The sequence below is a fragment of the Porites lutea genome, chromosome 13, assembly GCF_958299795.1.
Source record: "Porites lutea chromosome 13, jaPorLute2.1, whole genome shotgun sequence".
In the NCBI taxonomy this organism is placed as follows: Eukaryota; Metazoa; Cnidaria; class Anthozoa; order Scleractinia; family Poritidae; genus Porites; species Porites lutea.
The window spans coordinates 7,154,850-7,175,395 of record NC_133213.1 but is presented as its reverse complement, the minus strand read 5'-3'; the positions used below and the strand labels follow the sequence as shown (position 1 = coordinate 7,175,395).

Below are 20,546 nucleotides of genomic sequence, written 5' to 3'. Positions count from 1 at the left end.
AATTATCTTGTAGAATAAGACTGGCCTCACAGGACTTCTACCAAAGGAGGCCGGAAGTACAATTTTCTCGGAAATGATTTTACCTTGAGCACGTCCATTATCACTTTTAACGTCGTTGCCACGCTGTCGTCGTAAACTTCAGGCACGTTAGCCCCAGAGAAAGCGTCTCGGGACATTTGTTGGATTGGATCAAGCGATTGTCGTCGTGGAGAGAAAGATTGTATCGTTAATAATAATCATTTGACGAACATGGCTTGTTTGCTTTTATCTTTAAATATGGCGCCTTTGTTCGCAGCCTCGCAACTGTGACTTCCGCTTTTCTCTGGGGAGGGGAAAGGAGATTTGTGTTTTCAGCTGAGGAAAATTAATTGGCTCCCGTTATTATTGTTATTTCTACTACTGCTTTTGGCGTTATTTATTTTATTTTATTTTTTTCATTTGGTGTATGTATGGGGCAAGAACTTGGAGCACGAGCCTTTCGGCGAGCAAATTTATGTTTGTTTTCCGTTGAAGTTTTTCCTTTCCTTTTCCGCCCTTGGCAGATTTTGTTAGTGTCTGCTTCCGCCATCTTCTCCATCGGATTGACCATTTTTACTTCCTTTCCGACATGAAAAAGCACTACCAGGGGCGAAAGCGTGCGACAGCAAATAGCAGGCCTTTTTGAAAGGTTATTTGGTCTAATTTCAGAATCTGTTTTTTTAGTTTCTATCTGTGGTACAGTAAAACACCAAGTTCTTAATAACAGTTGCTATAGAGCTCTATCGTAAATTTGTTACGCGTTATTGCAATCACAAAAACCTACAGTACAATGAAATGGATAATTCAGTGTACAATATCAGCAAAACTTTGTAGAGGTTGAAAACGTATTTATCAAATGCTATTTTACTTCCATGGGTAGAAAAAGTTATCATTTCTTGGCGGCCACCAAAAAAAATGAAAATTCAACTCAAAGAAAAAAAAGTCTACAAAGGCAATTTTGGTTTTGTGGTGAAAACGTCATTTTCTTTAGATTTACTTTTCGACGGAGAGCCTTACTATTAACACCAAGGCCGAGTTGTTCAAAGCTGGGTTAAGATAATCCAGGGTTAGTGTGAGGTTTGAATCCAGATTTCAAAGCTTAAAAAGCATTTCAGTTTTAATTCTTTTGTTTACAAGTTTATGATTGAAAGCTCTGAAAATAACAGAGAAAATTATCCGAGAAAATGCTTTTGAACACAAGAAAGAGAAACCCGGGGTTAAGCGCTAATGGGCCTTCGAACAACTGGGCCCAGGTGTCTACCTCCATCGAACCACAAAATATGGTATCTTTTTAAGACGAAATAAGCGAGAATTATTAACTTCTTAACAATAGTCTGTGTGTAGTCGTCCACGTTGTTGGCAGAGAAGCATAAAATTCCCATCAACACCATATACTCTTCGTTGTTTTTTATTTGGCAGAAGCACATTTTTGAAAATCAAACTGACAAAAACTCAGGTTTCTTGGATCTAATTTTGCTCTTTTTTTAACCTGTTTTATATTTTCGACAATGACTATACTCATGAAGGGTGAATTAAAAGGAAAATATTTGTTACTCTTAACTGAATCGACATTTCATTCGCTTTCCATCATCATGAACTCAAATTCGCCAGAGTGGGGCATATTTTTACACCCCGTATAGGTTTATACAGATCAGCAAAGATGGGAAGAGAAAATGTAATTACATAACTAAAAGAAGAAACTCAATGTCAATTTACATGAGATTATGAACATGAAATTGTTCGCAAGCTGTTCAATTTTAACTTTGCTGGAGGCAAAAGGAAGATTGTCCTAATTAAATTCCACTGCGATCAAACATCTTTTTTTAAAGGAAACATTTATTCTATTCGCCATTGAACTAATCCAGCGAAATGTTTAAACCTTTTCACGAAGACAGCAAACATTATGACCGAATCTAAATAAATAAACTAATTAATGAATGAATTGCTCAGGCTTGTACACGGAAACAAAACAAAAAAATACAAATCTGTTAAGAAATTGATCAGAAAGTATTGCGTATTTAAGATTTAATTTCTTGAAGTGATCGTTAAAACGTGAAGCTCGTGACGAAAATAAACCACTTAACAGAGTCTTAAGTCGATAACGACTTAAGACTCGTACCGTCGAACGGAGTACACATAGACATTTTGAAGTAGACAAACACCACGAAATTATCCTTCCAATGCAAAGTAGCTTTTCCTCTGGAATACGTTAATTTTTCTCCGCACCTAAGCAATTAACCTTGTTTTCGTTGAAGGAAATCAAGCAGTGATGTCAGTAATAAAGAAGATAGTGGAAAGGAGTGATATGAAAATTAATTCTCTTTATAAAAAATGTCAGTGGAGCAACTTCAATTTGTATTTATCGGAACGGGGCATACAAAAACAACGGGGATCCATGGCCAACAACCTTCTTGTTAGAGGTAATTACAAGTAAAGAATGAGCCGAACATAATCAAAGATTTAATAATTCTTAGGAAAACAGGAGGCCATCTGACCCCTCTATTCTATGACTAAGTTAAACGAAATTTATTTTTATGATGTGATGAATAAATGGATTTCATATATTTGAACCGCGGTCTAAGAAGAAATAAATCGCAACTTGACTGCAGTTGACTCTTTATTTATATTGTTCTGTTATATTTAACCGTTCATTTCTCTTTCTCCAAGTATCTTCCCCCTTAATTACTTACTTGAAATTATCCGGTTCACCATTTTCAATATGCGTGTACCATTTCTCCGGCGCATTAAATCTAAAGTCTAAAGGCAGAGATGAATTTTTTTTAATTTCATTTCATTGTAGTATATCTATACAACAGCAAACTCAACTTGCTGGCAGGTGGGCGAATACATGTATTTCTGAAAAGATGTTTTAAACAGTCAAGGGTCGAAACCTAATACAGTGGTATCATTTTGGCTGCGAACAAAAAAAGATTCATTTGTTACTCACAAAAATAGCCTGACAAAAGCCAATTACTTTCTCGCTGTGAAAACATTACTAGATCTTGTTAGAATTCAGTGTTTGTTTCAATTGCTTTCATCAATGTCGAAATAAGACAGAATACTGCACGCAAGTATTTATAAAACCATGAACTAAATTATTCTGGTTCGTAACAATACAGTCGTCAGTCTGGTCAACCAGACTGAAGGCAGTAAGGCATAAACTCCACATGTTTTCATCCCACCATTATTATAACTTTTTATCACTGGGAATTAGAAACTGGCATGCTTTTAGGTTTCCTCTTTTCAACGTAGATGCCTCTAGTAATTAATCGTGAGGGAATTATTTTTTAGACATTTCACTCGCTTAAAATCACTAACTTAAGTTTTCAGTTCCACATCAGTTTGCAGCTTAAGCTGGAAAGAAGGGAACGTTATATATCCCGGTAACGAGATCAGTTTGCGCCACCTGAAAGTTCAGGGCTCTTTTTGAAACGTTATTTTGCTTAATTCAAAACTTGGATTTCTAGCTCCTATCCGTGAAGCAGTATTTACAAGTTTAACATAATTGTATCAAATTATCAATAACCGCAAAAACTTACAAAGAAATTCGGAAACTTTAGTGTCCTTATATCAGTTAGAGCTTTGCACGGGCGAAAAAAGAGTTATAAAAGAGTTATCGTTTTTTGGCGGCCAGCAAAGAATTTTTTTTCTTATGAGTTAAAAATAATATACAAAAGCCATTTATACGTTTTGTGATGAAAATTTCATTTTTTTAGATTTAATAATTTGTCAACGGTGAGGTTTCAAATTGACGCGATCTTAAAAATACGGTACTGTAGTTTTTTTAAATGCGAAATATTCGAGAATTGCCAAACGAATAATCCGTAACTAGTTCATAACACTGATAGTCTATGTACAATGTCTGGTCGGCCACGTGTTGGCATCGAAGCGTAAAATTACCTTCAACATCAAATACTCGATCCTCGTTGCTTCTTATTTAATTTGCGAGAGATGCACCTATTTGAAAATCAAAGTGACACCATTTCAGGCTATCCGGCTTCAGTGCCTAAACAGGTGAGGTTGGAAAACGAATTCGAAATCCTTGAAAATTTCATCCATCTTCTCTCATCACGTTAAGATGATGTTTTCATATTCGCATCTAGCGATATTTGGGCAAGTTAAGAATAATTAAACTGACAGTACTATTGCCGTTTAATCTTGTTCTTAATTTGTTAATTGTGAATTGCTTCTTCCAATTTGAAAGTTGCGATCTATAGTGATACCTGTAGTTCACAAACTGTATTAACCTCAGTCAGTAGGGGAAAGTGTAGGATGGTTAAAATGTTTACTTCACTTCTGAAAATATTGAGTGGAATTAATTATTTTTGATGTAAGTGACAGTTTCATATTTTAATATGAAACTGTCATTTCATATACATTTCATGAAGAACAACTAAAAACGCTGTTATAATGTCTTTCCCCCGGGGGGGGGGGTACTCCCATATATGGGCTATATAGGTACGTGCCGGGGAATAGGATATGGTTTTTGAGGTTCTCGGTCCTTAAATAGGGTATCTTTTTTGACCCTTTTGTTTCTGTGTCCCTGGTGTGGTCCTTAGATAGGGTAGCTTAATTGTATTATCTAATACTGGAGTGTGAAAACGCCCGCCTAAACGAACATTTTTTTTTTGTTAAACTAGGCTTATTCTAGTATTTTATGCTTGATGCTATACATCCAATGTTACAGAGAAGAAATAAAGTTTTCCTTTTCATGCTATTTATAATATTGTTTTTTCCTTGAATAGGGTGTCATTTTTCGGCTTTTGGCCTTAAAAAGGGTATCAGTTTTCGCTTTCTCAGTCCTTAAATAGGGTTAGGGTTCATGAACCTTCGCGGCACACCCCTATCCAAAATTCGCGGGAGTACCCTCCCGGGTGTCTTTCTCTCTTTTCCTAAAAAAATGATTTTAAGGTCTGACAGAAGAACTTTGTCCCAATTTAGCAAGTTTTGCTGAGACTTTTTCCGCTGCATTAATTTATACTGAGGGTTTGTATAAAGATTTCCGATCCGTGTACACTTTCCATTGGAATTTGTCTTTAACATCTCGTTTTCCTCTAGTGTACAATGCATAATTAATACCTACCTGTTCCGGAACCGGAAGCTTTTTATTGGCAGCATGCTGACAAACCCGTTTTCTCATATGGCATATTTTCTTGTCTGTTTGGCCATCGTGCGCACTGAGATTGACCAGTTTTTTCTCTTTTGAAACAAGTAGGGGAAACTATTGGGCTGAAAGAGTGAGACACCTATAAAGGTTATTTTATTTAATTGAAATACAAGATTCGCAGTAATAACGCTCAACGAAAAATCTGATCAGCTGTGTAAGAACACATCGAGCTCCAACGTACCCTAATTAGTTATTTACAAGCTGGACTAAATTAAATTTATACAGTCTTGATGTTTGTTAACTATGCAGAAATCTCAACAAGAGATGTATAGTTCAGTGTCATATGTCCGTAAAATTGCGCTGAGGAAGAATAAAAATATTTCGGAAACGCTGCCAGTTTCATTTTTACGGGCGAAAATAAGATGGTTTTAATTTTTGGCTGTCAGCAAAATATTTTCTTATTACACACAGAAACGGTCTGACGAAAGCCAATTACTTTCTTGTGAAAATATAACTGGATTTTTTAGAACTTGTATTTACTTTCATCAACCTCAAAAAGAATGCAGTATTTTTTCCCTTTTTTAAAAGATGGAACACTGTATGCAAGAATTACCAAATATTAAGAGCAGGAGCCAATTCAGAGCTCCTGTTAAGAGTCAAAACAAAACAGACAACATAGTCATAGGCCACGCTGAAGGTAATAATAACGTCAGGCACATGTTTTCATGCCCTTTTTTTCTCCATTTTTATCGACGGGAATTGAAATCTGACTGACATACTTCTTTTTTATTGATAGCTACCTTCGGTAATAAAGCATCGTGAATGGAGGATAAAAGAAGAAAGATTTTTTCAACATTTCACTCGCTTACTGAATCATAACCTGTGGTTAAGTTCGCAGAAACGGTAAGTGGTAGAAATTTTAATAGTGAAAATTATTGTTTTTCGGTAAAAATGCCACACAGAAATTTTTCACGAGTTTTATTTGTTATTTGCCAGCAAATCTGGCATATGAAAAATAAGAAAAGTGAGAAAACAACGTGATCCATCGACTACCTAGATAGAGGTAATTATTATTTTGAATTAACTTAACGGAGTAAATCAGAATTCCTCTCTACATTAAAATGTAGTTCCATTTAGAATTCTTTTGAGTAATGTAAAGTTTTTATCTTCATGTATTACATCAGAGTCTAAAAAGGTAATATGATTCTACTTTTAAGTGATTTTTCATTAGTTAAGAGCTTATCTCGCTCCGGTGACTCAAATTGATAAATAAAGCTAGAAAAGGAATTTCGAAATCCAAGAAAATATAGGGGAGTTTCAGCGAGTAAAAACAATGTTTGCAATTAATGCTAAAAAGTTGTTAGTAAACACTTGTATGTCAGCGAGCCCCATGACCAAGGAGTACGAGCCAATTTCGACCATTTTTACTTCCTTTCAGACAGAAAAAAAACCAGCAGGGGCAAATACGTGCGAGAGCAAATAGAAGGCCTTGTTTTAAAGGTTATTAAATTGGTCTAATTTCAAAATCTGGTTTTCTAGCCAGTTCTGTCTGTGGTACAGTAAAACACCAAGTTGTTAATAACAGCAGCTAGATCATAATTATTTATTTATTACCCGTTATCACAAAAACCTATAGTACAACGAAATGGATAATTCAGTGTACAATATTAGTAAAACTTTGCAGAGGCTGAAAACGTATTTATCAAATGCTGTTTCACTTCCATGGGTAGAAAAAGTTATCAATTCTTTGCGGCCAGCAAAGAAAATGAAAATTCAACTTATAAATTTAAAAAAGTCTGCAAATTAAAAGCAGTTTTGGTTTTGTGGTGAAAACCTCATTTTCTTTAGATTTACTTTTCGACGGATAGCCTTCCTATTAACTCCAGGATCTTTTAAAGACGAAATAAACGAGAATTACCAAATAAGTGACCTGTAACTTCTTAACAATAGTCTATGTGTGGTCGTCCACGTTGTTGGCAATGAAGCATAACTCCCATCAACACTAGTTACTCCTCGTTGTTTTTTATTTGGCAGAAGCACATTTTTGAAAATCAATCTAACACAAACTCAGGCTACTTATCTTATTTTTGTTCTTTTTTTTATTTAACCTATTTTATATTTTCGACAATGACTATACTCATGAAGGGTGAATTAACACGAAAATATTTGTTACTCTCAACTGAATCGACATTTCACTCGATTTCCATCATCATGAACTCAAATTCGCCAGAGTGGGGCAAAGTTTTGCACCCCGTATGGGTTTATACAGATCGGGAAAGATGGGAAGAGAAAATGTAATTATACAACTAAAAGAAGACACTCAATGTCAATTTGCATGAGATTATGAACATGAAAATGTTCGCAAGCTGTTCAATTTTAACTTCGCTGGAGGCAAAAGGAAAATTGTCTTAATTCCACTGCGATCAAACATCTTTTCTTTAAGGAAGGATTTATTCTATATCGCCATTGAACTCAACCAGCAAAATGTTTAAACCTTTTCACAAAGAGAGCAAACACTATGACCGAATTTAAATAAATAAACTAATTAATAAATGAATTGCTCAGACATGTACACAGAAACCAAAAAAATACAAATCTGTTGAGAAATTGATCAGCAACTATTCCGCATTTAAAATTCACTTTTTGAAGTGATAGTGAAAAAGTGAAGCTCGAGAACATAAACTGCTTAACAGAGTCTTAAGTCGATAACGACTTAAGACTCGTACCGTCGAACGGAGTATATATAAACGTTTTGAAGTAGACAAACACCACGAAATTATTCTTCCAATGCAAAGTAGCTTTTCCTCTGGAATACGTTAATTTTTCTCCGCACCTAAGCAATTAACCTTGTTTTCGTTGAAGAAAGTCGAGCAGTAATGTCAGTAATAAAGAAGATAGTGGAAAGGAGCGATATGAAAATTAATTCTCTTTATAAAAAATGCCAGTGGAGCAACTTTATTTTGTATTTATCGGAACGGGGCATACAAAAACAAGGGGGATCCATGGCCAACAACCTTCTTGTTAGAGGTAAGTAACGAATGAGCCGAACATAATCAAAGATTTGATAATTTTTAGGAAAACAGGAGGCCATCCGACCCCTCTATTTTATGGCTAAGTTAAACGAAATTTATTATTATGATATGATGAATAAAAGAACCGCGGTCTATGAAGAAATACATCGCAACTTGACTGCAGTTGACTCTTTATTTATATTTTGCTGTTATATTTAACCGTTCATTTCTCTTTCTCCAATTATCTTCCCCCTTAATTACTTACATGAAATTATCCGGTTCTTCATTTTCAATATGCGCGTACCATTTCTCCTTCGCAGTAAATCTAAAGTCTAATGGCAGAGATGAATTTTTTTTATTTCATTTCATTATGGTATATCTATACAACAGCAAACTCAACTTACTGGCGGGTGGGCGAATACATGTATTTCTGAAAAAGGTGTTTCAGACAGTCAAGGGTCGAAACCTAATACAGTGGTATCATTAATTTTTTGGCTGCGAGCAAAAAAGATTCATTTGTTCCTCACAAAAATAGCCTGACAAAAGCCAATTACTTTCTCGCTGTGAAAACATCACTAGATCTTGTTAGAATTCAGTGTTTGTTTCAATTGCTTTCATCAATGTCGAAATAAATTTATAAAAAGAGGGAATACTGCACGCAAGTATTCATAAAACCATGAACTAAATTATTCTTAGGTTTGTAACAATACAGTCTAGTCAACCAGACTGAAGGCAATAAGGCATAAACTCCACATGTTTTCATCCCACCATTATTATAACGTTTTATCACTGGGCAATAGACACTGGCATGCTTTTAGGTTTCCTCTTTTCCACTTGGATACCTCCAGTAATTAATCGTGAGGGAATGAAAGGGGAAGCCGATTTTTTTGACATTTCACTCGCTTAAAGTCAATAACTTCAATCAGTTTGCAGCTTAGGTTAAACTGAAAAAGCTGGAAAGAAGGGAACGTTATATATCCCGGTAACGAGATCAGATTGCGCCACCTAAAAGTTCAGGGCTCTTTTTGAAACGTTATTTTGTTTAATTCAAAATTTGGATTTCTAGCTCCCATCCGTGAAGCAGTATTTACAAGTTTAACATAATTGTATGAAATTATCAATTAGCGCAAAAACTTAAAAAGAAATTCGGAAACTTCAGTGTCCTTATACCAGTTAGAACTTTACAGGGGGCGAAAAAAGAGTTATTATGAAATATTGTTTCCTTCCAAGAGTAAAAAGAGTTATCGTTTTTTGGCGGCCAGCAAAGAATTTTGTTCTTATGAGTTAAAAATAATCTACAAAAGTCATTTATACATTTCGTCATGAAAACTTCATTTTTTAGATTTAATAATTTGTTATTTGTCATATAATCTTGTTCTTAAATTGTTAAGAAAGTTGCGATCTAGTGATACCTGTAGTTCACAAACTGTATTAACCTCAGTCAGTAGGGGAAAGTGGAGGATGGTTACAATGTCCACTTCACTTCTATGAATATTGAGTGGAATTATTTATTTTTAAATAAATGTAGAACAAGGTGCTAAGTCACGTACATTTCATAAAGAACAACGAAAAACGCTGTTTATCATGTCTTTCCCCCTTTTCCTAAAAAAATATTTTAAGGTCTGACAGATGAACTTTGTCTCAATTTAGCAAGTTTTGCAGAGACTTTTTCCGCTGCATTAATTATAAATTATACTGAGGGTTTGTATAAAGATTTCCGATCCGTGTTCATTTTCCGTTTGAATTTGTCTTTAACATGTCGTTTTCTTCAATGCATAATTAATACCTACCTGTTCCCGAGACTTGAATTGGCACCATGCTGTTTTCTCACATGGCATATTTTCTTGTCTGCTTGGCCATCGTGCCCACTGAGGTTGACCAGTTTTTTCTCTTCTGAAACAAGTAAGGGGAAACTATTGGGCTGAAAGAGTGAGACACCTATAAAGGTTATTTTATTTAATTGAAATACAAGATTCGCATTAATAACGCTCACCGAAAAATCTGATCAGCTGTGTAAGAACACATCGAGCTCCAACATTGGCACGTACCCTAACTAGTTATCTACAAGCTGGATTAAATTAAATTTATACAGTCTTGATTTTTGTTAACTATGCAGAAATCTCAATAAAAGATGTATAGTTCACTGTCATGTCAGTAAAATTGCGCTGAGGAAGAATAAATATATTTCCCAAACGCTGCCAGTTTCATTTTTGGGGACGAAAATAAGATGGTTTTAATTTTTGGCTGCCAGCAAAATATTTTCTTATTACACGCACAGAAACGGTCTGACGAAAGCCAATTACTTTCTTGTGAAAATATAACTGGATTTTTTAGAACTAGTATTTACTTTCATCAACCTTAAAAAGAATGCAGTATTTTTTCCTTTTTTTAAAGACGGAACACTGTATGCAAGAATTACCAAATACATTTCGTTATCCATTAAGAGCAGGAGCCAAAGAGCTCCTGTTTAGAGTCAATGAAAACAAAACAGACAACGTAGTCTAGTAGGCCACGCTGAAGGTAATATAACGTCAGGCACATGTTTTCATGTCCTTTTTTTCCATTTTTATCGACGGTAATTGAAATCTGACAGGCTTCTTTTTTATTGATTTAGCTACCTTAGGTAATAAATCCGTCGTGAATGGTGGATAAAAGGAGAAGGATTTTTTCGACATTTCACTTGCTTACTGAATCATAACCCGTGCTTAAGGTCGCAGAAACGGTAAGTGGTAGAAATATTAACAGTGAAAATTATTGTTTTCGGTAAAAATGTCATACACAGAAATGTTTCATTTTTATTTGCCAACAAATCAGGCATATGAAAAATAAGAAAGGTGCGAAAACAACATTACCCATCGACCAGCCCCGTCTAGCTGATAGATGTAATTATTATAATTTTAAATTAACTTAACGGAGTAAATCAGAATTTCTCTCTATATTAAAATGTAATATGTGATTTTTGAAACAGTGGCTAAACCTTCAATTTCACGTATAAATATGTCATATAATAATGCCGTTTAAATTAAACGCTAACATTTCAGAGTCCCATTTAGCATTATTTTGAGTAATGTAAAGTTATTACCTTCATAAATTTTGAATAATCATTCCTTGTACGACATCAGTCTAAAAAGTTGATATAATTCTACTTTTAAGTGATTTTTTCATCAGTAAGAGCTAATCTCGCTCCGGTGACCCAAATTAATAAATAAAGCTGGAAAAGGAATTTCGAAATTCACGAAAATATAGTGGAGTTTCCGCTAGTGAAAACAATGTTTTCGAAGTAGCTGTTAGCGCTTGTATGTCAGCAAGCCCCATGGCCAAGGAGTACGAGTCCATTTCCTTCTTTTGATTATATTCATACTTCTAAACTGCGAAACTGAAAAGTGAATAAAAACCGAAAACATTCTTATTTATCACGAAAAAGGCATCAAGTTGCGGCCTACCAAATGTTCACGTTAACACAAAAATATGTTATCTTCAAGAATTTAATTTAACTTGTGTGGCAAGAGAATTGTCCAATAACTTTCAATTCCCTTAACCGTCTATCTGTAATCTACCACATCACTAACCGTCCCAACGATAGAGTTCAGGTATTTTTTTCGAGTGACGTTTTAAAAAAATATGTTTATTTTTATGTTTTGTTTCAATCGGAAGCATAGAGGAAATAATAAGCAAAAACACACCTTCGCAGCCAAAATGAAAGTAGATTTGGGGGAGGTAATTCATTTGTTGTAAAATGCTAACTGCATTTCGTGGGTTCCTATCAGGTTATTTTATTATTTAGTACATGTTTTATTTTGTCCGTAACCTCAGTTTTTGACGCGGCGAAGGAGACCATACAAAGACAGCACAAGAATAATATTCCCCAACAAGATCTTAAGAGTTCGTACGAATCGATCAAATAAACGCTGACTAATAAATTAACGTATAGTGTATACTATAAAGTAGATCTGGCGAAGCCTAAATGTCTAGTTTTATCTTTTATGGGTGGTGATATTTGGCTGGTTAGTCATAAAGGCATAGAGCACTATATTTTTTTTCTTTCGCCCTTTAGTTGACAAAGGTGATGCAAGATATCTTAGAAATCGTCTGATCAGTTACACCTTAAAATGCAAGCGCAATTGAATGTTGGGTGGCTAAGTGTTGTTTTGGAATTGCACGGATTACACTTCAAAAAATGTAATAGATTGATTATCAAAATGATTCTTTGGAAGCTGCATTGTTAGGTGTTTTTTTCGTAGGTGATTGCGTCGATGCCATTAAAGATATATTTTTTTTGTTTTAATATACGTCGCTTGAGAAGTACCCCTCATAAGGCCAGTTTTAAGATTTGTGGACACGATTCATGATTTTATATCAAATGGTAAAAACTTTATTTACGTGTCAATGTGCTTAGCTTTACAGCTAATGGGGGACGCAGACTATCTACATTCATAATAAGTATTCCTAATAAAAATATAATATATATAAAAAGACTATCACGAGGTACTAGAGTGATGTCCTCATCCACTATATTCTTGAAATCTTCCTAACAGCAAAATTATTACAAATCCATATTGCACAGACAATTCTTTTCCACACTCGGACTATGACTATGCCGGGGATATGTACGTATCATCAAATTAAAAAGAAGCAAAAAAAGCAGTTTTTTTTCTTATCTTTGAGGTAATCCCTTGTTTGTGAAAATAAACTGTCAAAGACTTGTACAAGTCCGGAAGTGTAAAACGGAAACGGAAAAATATCCTGTCAAGTTGACCTACCAATCAAAAAATTTTCATCGGTTTTCAAGAAATTGTTTCCCGTTTCTCAACACAATAGCGCGTCTGGCATAAAAGAAGCTTCCTTGCGTCGCAGCTGCATCGCTTCATTAGGGTTTACTTGAAGACAACCAGTCTGGATCCAAGATGACTCGCTTGATACTTGTACTATGCACGCTTTTGATGGTCACACTGATGATTCTTATTTCTTGCACTGGAACAGGAAAAGGGGTGAGAGTTGTAGTGAGTTGTTTACCATGATATAAATAATTTTTAAAGTTCTATTATTATTATAATTTATTATGTCAAGCTTTATTGGGCAAGATCAAATCGAAAAAATAAAATCGAAAAAAAGTAAAAAATTGAAAATATACAAACATAAAGAATTAACGAACAGGACACTCAGACCCATGCAGAGTGCCAACCCTTAGAAAATATATACAAAAAGTAAAATCTACTTGTAGTAAGAGGAAAGTCTAATTGTAGAAAAATCTATATGTACAAAATTGTCGTCTAACTGTAGAAGAAATCCAAAAGTATTAAAAACAAATTTTGATTGCAATAAGTTTGATTGCAAAATGAATATTTCCCCGTGATAAAAGCACCATTGCAGAAAGTCGGAATAACGTTGAACACAAAAAAGACGCGACGTCAGGACTCTTACAAGAACAATATGCTTCCCTCTGAGATCAGTATATGAGATGCACAATCAACCTTCAAAAACTTGGGGATTTTCTTGTAGGCCGGTTTCGGTACATTCAAGATATCAAGGAACGGGAAGCAAGTATCTGAGAAGGTTAAAGTCGATGTCAAGAAGAACTTGGAGATGTACATTGTGCGAGAACCTGCATCTGCCAAGAAAGCAACGCTGGTCATTATGTACGATTTCAATAAGGTATTTGTCCTTGGGAATTTTTAACTTTAAAATGTTGTTATCGTATTTTTTCGTTTGGAAAACCTAACCTTAAAATCCTTAACATTAAAACCCCTTAGCCACTTTCCGATACTCTCTTTTTGCTAAAATTCAATTAATCAGATTTGCAGGTCTTGGTGGCATGATAGGAATTTACTGAATGTTTTCCCTGTCATTGCTATCATTATCATAATCATAATTATTATAATTATAATTAGTATTTATAATCATAGAGAGGAGAAATGTGACGTAACGCTACCATGGTAGCAAAAGTTTTGGATAACAACAAAAGGGAGCTTATAAGCAACGTCGATGGCGACGGCAACGAGAACGGCAAAAAAGCAATAGGTTTAGATTGGCAAAACAACAATTTTGCGCGTGCATCACGCTTTTTTGTACATTTGTTAGCCGTCATTGCACGACTGCGACATGAAACCTAATTACACGTTAAATTAAATCTCCTAAATTTTCGTTTCCTTTTTGTAAACTTAGATACCATCCTTTGGGATTCAACCCCGAAATTTCGCCAACATTTGACAAATTAAATGAAATTGAATAAAATCTATGAAGTTTGAAACAGTGCGGATTCACTTGTTAAGTGACGTTTTCGGTTTGTTGTCATCCAGAAATTTTGCTACTATGGCAACGTGACGTAACGACTTCTCCTTGCTATAATAATAATAATAATAATAATAATAATAATAATAATAATAATAGTAATGATAATAATAGTAGTAATTATTATTATTGTTATTATTATTATTACTATTTTTTTTTTATTAATTTGTTATTGTATCAAATGACCACGCAAACTTAAAAAGAAACTTACATAATTCATTGTACTAACTAACGAAAAATTTTGCGTAGGATCTTATGATGATAAAAGATGTGCCTGGGTCAAAATGTTATTTAAAAAATTCCACAGATGGTGCTGTCCGACCTAATGCCTCAGAAAAAGAATTAAACCAGGTTAGTGGGAACCCAGTACAAATGCCGACTGCTTTAAAAGTGATTTTCCAGAAATTAACCCTGGCATTAAATTTATTATCTTATCACATCAGATCCTTTTTAGCGGCCACATATGCAACAACCCGTCATATATCTGGACCTTTTAAATTATCCCGGCACCTGAATTAAATTTAGTTTAATTTGATTTGCCTTTTATTATAAGCTATAAACACAATTTTTGGCAAACTTCTTAATTTCCTTTTGAATATTTATTTTAAAATTTCGAACAGTAGTAGTACCAGGACGAACTGGGTGTGCAATATATACTAGAAGTCAACGTTTAGACTTACCATATCAGCTACCACCGACCATTTCTCCTTTAAATTATCAATGCATGCACATTCACTTTTTTCACGGTATTTTTTTATGCTTCTTTAAGGTGAAAAAGAATTCTAAGATAAAGGTGTTGTCGAAGACTGAGGAAGTCATAAAGAAAGTTGGCAAACTAAATCGGCACATGTACAGCAAGGTTCTTGGTAAGGAGATGGAACGTCTGTGCAAAGGGCTGCCAATCTTCTTGGTAACTCCTGGGGAACTGAATGACATTGAGCGAGTAAATGATTCGGCGCAAGAATCTGACGAGATTCAAGAGAAAACTACTTCGTCTAAACGTACGTGTTGATGCTAGTCTGCTTCCTAATGAGCGTATATGACTGAGAGTTAAAAGGCTTATTTTCTTTTCAAAATCAACTGTTTCTCCTCGATACTACCATCACAGACCTTCTTGCCCGCCATTTTGAATCACCGCTGTGTAAAATGCTCGTGGAAGCCTTAAAAAATGCCAAATGACCTCTCTATAGCTAGTCTCCCTCGCAGCCGTTTTTAGTATCGTCACGCAACGCTACGGCTGCGAGGGAGACTACTCTATAGCCCCCTTGGATTTTGATACGCGACCAGTTGCTAGGTGTGACGCATTTCCGGAAGATGCGTTACTCAGTGTCAGCTTTTTTTGGACCTCGTTTTGCAACTAGGCGCGCCGAAGTATGAAGATTTAAAAAGAGTTTTATTCAAAATTGAAAAGAATTGCTTCTGTAAAGTTAAAGAAATGGGCAGAAAAACAGACCAGAGGATAAGGGGGGCCAAGAAAACGTTTTACCCTCCCTCCAAAATTGTCAGAATATATCAGGTGAGAAGACACACCGGTGTAATTTAAATTTAAAACAATAATAAGCCCTGGAAAACGGAGTATATTTCAAAAACATAACGAATATTGACAAGAAGCAAGTAATATTAGTCATTGCAGCTTCAACGGAAGCAGGAAAAATCAAGTTGGACATACAGCGGCTGTAGTTTGTCAATGAATCCAAGCAGTGAATAAATTTTGTTGAGCGCATCAATAGAACTTGATGCTGAAAAGAGGAGTCAAATGGCGCTCCTGCCGTCTCTTTTCTTAGTAACGGAAATGAAAATTTTTCTTTAACTTCCGGTAAATCGGTCAACTTTTATGTAGATTTTCTCTTAAATGCGAAGGTATATTCAAAAAAGAAACCCAGATATGCATATTACATCATCTGAACTTAATTGTAGAAAGATTTTGAGGGCAAAATAAAATGTTGAAAATTTTCCGGTGCAGATACCTTAAAAACGTAGCTTAAACATGCTTACCTCCATCTGTGCTAAGTTCATCTTTGATAGTGCACGTTTAGGGTTCTTCAGCTCCGCAAATATTCTTCAAATAGCAGATGTCGCGCTTGGAGTTGCTCTTCTTGCTATGTTTTTAGCTATTATTTCGTCTAGTTCTTACTCTTGAAACGAGTGAAATGTCCGCCATTTTGTTTTCACAACCAAAACAACTCAACCTCGTCTCCAGGTCTTTTCTGTCAACGGTGCATTAACCTGCAACAAAAGCTGCATTTTTGACGTCATCGATTCATTAATCGCAAAATTCTTCCAAATTTGGCCATCAGTTGCTGGTTATGGTGAATTATTGTGTGTGCTTTTAGCCAATCAGAATCAGGGAAATATTTTGAATGATTAATAAAGACTATTAATGTATTAACCAAATTCTGGATTTTATCAGACAACTTTCTATTTAATAAGTTTTTTTCGCCCGAAGGCTACTTTTAATTATTTTATATATTTATTTAGAAACATTGGTTTAGCATGAGAATAGAGCTAATTTAAACAGAGTCCTGTAAAAAAAAAATAAAACAAAAAAAAAAACAAAACAAATAAACAGTTACCAAGAAAATCCTTAGAGAAATTAGCACACTTATAAAACACATAAAGACATGCTGTAATTAAAGAGATTATTAAAGAGATTACGTCGTATCTTGTAGCCAAAGCAACTTTTATGGACCCCAAAATTTGTCAAGATAGATTTGTCTAAAGAAATGAAAAAAAAAAGACCACTAAAGACGGTAGGTTTTGACTCTAAACTCGTTCTGAAACAGTAAATGAGAGAAAAAACCTTCGGAAGGGGTCCTAAGCACGTACTTTCGTTAAAAAGACATTTTGAAAAAACTTACATGCATATAATTTATTTTCCCCTGCCATTTCATAGTACATGATCAGCCGTTCCTCTAAGTATCTTACATGTAATTTCATTTTGAACTCATCAATTTCTTTTACAGTTGAGCTTTTTTTTATAACCGTCTTTATTAAGTGTATGAAGGGTATTCTGTTCCGAAACGTTTTAGGGTCTCTCCTCCCATCGCGGCCTAAAGGAACAGATCTTGTTCCTCAAACTAACGATGCTCTTTTCTCTTTGTGGTCTCTTTTAACTTTAGGCCAAGTGGAGAGCTCTTGCAGAACAAGATACTGCTGGTACGAAAAAAAAAAATGCTGGTGCGAAACAAAATGCAGTTACGAAGAAAAATGCAGGTACCTTTCCGATCCGCAACGGCAATGTGCGATCCCGGTCTAGGGATCCTTTATTTCCATGGAGATACCCACAAAATGGACTCAAGTAACAACAAAGCGTCATTCTTGTAATCAGTTCGCACATTTTCTTGTGCACCTTAGGTGTCCTCATTAATCGCTTTCTGTCTGTTCATCTATCAATAAAATCAAGGGCAGATTTAGGGGTGGGCCCAGGGGGCCCCGGTACCCCCTTTTGTCCGATAATTTGTTTTTCTTTTGTAAACGTGTGTTTGATAGCACTTCGACCTTTGTTACTTTAATATATTTTCTTTAATAAACATTGTTAATAAGAAAAGAATCTGTGCTCGAAGCCCCCATTTTTAGTCGCAAATGACCAAAGTTCTCAGAATGCATGCAGCGAGTATAAGTAAGTATATCCGTCTAAAATGAACTAGATTTGACAAGTTTTCAGGGAGACAATGCTGCCGCCTTTACCGGAAGGTTGTGCTCTCGCTGCGACCGCTTCGGCCCCTGCTAGCACCATAAAATGTTAATTACTTCTTTGACCACAACAATATTTCAGCATTACATGTTCAATATGGAATCCAATCATTTGCTAAAATATTAATCGTCCAGAATTCACTAGATGGCATCTCAGAGAACTTCAGTCTCAAAAACGAAACTCCCTAGAAAAGTGCGCCGTTCGCATGCAGCCCTGATCGATGTATTGCCACTTTATAATATATCTCTAGGCCCCCTCGATCACAAAATCCTCCGTCCGCACCTGAAACTCATCAGGACAGGGCACAAATTTGCATCAAATATAAGAGCTTGTCCTCTGCGCGCCGAATTTATACCATCGGAGCGAGATATTTTTAATAATGGTTCTCGTCAAAATCGCTCAATGAAAATAATTAAGTTGATGGTTGGTGTTAAAAAGGGTCTTGTTGCTAAGTCTTGGAGAAAAAGAAATATATTTTTTTCGCTACTTAAGCGAATGGCAAAATCTAGCGCTTAGCGGAAGGTCGAATCGAACATCCCTCCAAAGTAATATTCAGTGCGTTACCTGGTAAATTACATATTGTAAACGAAATGGTTTCAATAGTTCATTATGAAAAAAAGTTGGCATTATGTCCGAAGAACAGAAGCTGTGTTCGACGATATAAGCTAAGAGAGAATTTGATTGTTTAAACTGGTCGAAAAGCAGCTTGTTATGGCTCTCGCGTGATCGTTGAAGCCGTCGATTTAACGACACAGAAATCGTGGTTACAGGAAAAAGCAAACTGAGTAGTGAAATAGAAAAATATTTACTTGCCTTTGGTATTTTGTAGATCCTCGATTACCATACAATGATGCGAAAATATTGTAATTCAAAGGGCATTTAGAAAACCCGCCAAAAGAGCCTTGATCTCGCCAAAATGCTCATACCATCTAACAGAGTGTAAAAAGGGGGTCGTTAGGCACCACACGACTTTTACCTCGTGCCCAAATATTGTTTGTTCCAACTATTTTTTTTCTTTGGCGGGTATAATTTTTTTCTGGGTTCTATGCTTTGACTGAGTGAATGTGAATTTGGCCACTCAGAGTTTCATACTGAGAAGTCTTGACACGCATATTAATTTGCCCTCTGATGCAAGAGCATTTTCTTTGACCCCTTTCGAAATTTAAATCTCTTCCTTTGCGGTTAAATAATAGTCTTAGGTTGTTTAATCTTTTTCAAAGTGCCTCCTGGATCGAAATGGCTAAGGGCGATATTCTTTTGTCCGTGAATGTGATGGTTTCGTTCAATAACTTCAATGTTTTGACACGCTGGGCCCAGCTCGTTTAGTGTTTTTACAGGTCCAAATTTCGAAGAATGGATTCTGGATTGCAGCTTAAACTGAAGCTACATCAGCTATGGAGAATTGCGATGTGACTCAGTCAAAATTGCTCTTTAAGCAATGATTTTTAAACTCCAACTTGTGTTTTTTCTAAAAATAACGTGAATTTTACGACTAGAGCGCGTAGTTTCTCCCTTGGTAGTTAAGTTTAACAGTCTAGCGACTGTTCTGTTATTGTTATTTTGTGATCAGGCAAGACCATGGTTTCGGTTTCCACGCGAACTTCATCAGTTGCCTGGTTGGCTTTATGCTTAGTTGCTTTTACACGAGTAATTCTAGTTATTGTGTCGCGGCGAGAACGGTAAGCCGTTCTGTCTAGTCAAGCTGAGCTTTGACCTGGACATTTATTTAGTACCCGCGCCGCGGATAGAAAGTTCTTGCTTTCTCATTGGCTGCTGTACGTAACCAATTACGGAGTGTCCATTTCGATCCTCTTCTGCTTGAAATTTTTTTTTTTTAGGAACGCATTTTGTGGAGAGATCTTTTTTAAGTGAAAAAACAAAACAAAACAAAAACTCATAGCTTAAATCGATCATGTTTTAGCTAGCCAATTGTAGTTTTCATAGGTTGTGTTTATTTGGATATTTCAGTAGATTTTTCTCTCCTCTCCCTCCTGGCTTACAGGCGGCGTGCCTAAGTTTAAGAGGAGAAGAATTTAAGGTAAACAAGAACACGCTTATAGCGGCATTCCGTCTGGCCTGCTTGGAGATTAGATCGAGAAATGAGGAGACGATTAATTCTACAAGAAACATAATTTACTCGCTAAAGGTTTTTTCCTTCCTACTTTATCGACGTCGATACTTTTTTGTTTGTTTCTGAATTGATTTAGTACGCGTGTTAGCGAGGACCAGAAATACCTCTCCAGTAGCAGGCTATACGCGTGTTTAAATACACGAAATTCAAGGGCCTTGATTCCAGACAAATTACATCATTGCCAGATTTACATGACACGTCATTTCAATCATCGCCGAAAATAAATCGCATGCTCATCACAAGACTCATTTGTATGCAGTGAAAGTTTACCACACCCGACCATCGCAATTTTGCTAA

At 35.5% G+C, this 20,546-nt stretch overlaps 1 protein-coding gene across 2 annotated transcripts in view; it reads left to right on the top strand.

The window, feature by feature from the left end:
* LOC140923331 (uncharacterized) overlaps positions 1-17,938 on the top strand; it is a 26,987-nt gene extending 9,049 nt beyond the window's left edge. The window contains exons 1-7 of one of the 2 annotated variants that reach the window (XM_073373426.1): positions 5,222-5,272; positions 5,922-6,028; positions 12,955-13,124; positions 13,636-13,788; positions 14,674-14,775; positions 15,194-15,425; positions 17,544-17,938. In XM_073373426.1, coding sequence (XP_073229527.1) covers positions 13,041-13,124; positions 13,636-13,788; positions 14,674-14,775; positions 15,194-15,425; positions 17,544-17,680 — 708 coding nt within the window. In that variant the 5' untranslated portion in view covers positions 5,222-5,272; positions 5,922-6,028; positions 12,955-13,040 and the 3' untranslated portion in view covers positions 17,681-17,938. Of the gene's footprint in view, positions 1-5,221; positions 5,273-5,921; positions 6,029-12,954; positions 13,125-13,635; positions 13,789-14,673; positions 14,776-15,193; positions 15,426-17,543 lie in introns of those variants that run through there. The other variant, XM_073373427.1, reaches the window with a different exon arrangement.
* Positions 17,939-20,546: the final 2,608 nt, after the last annotated feature.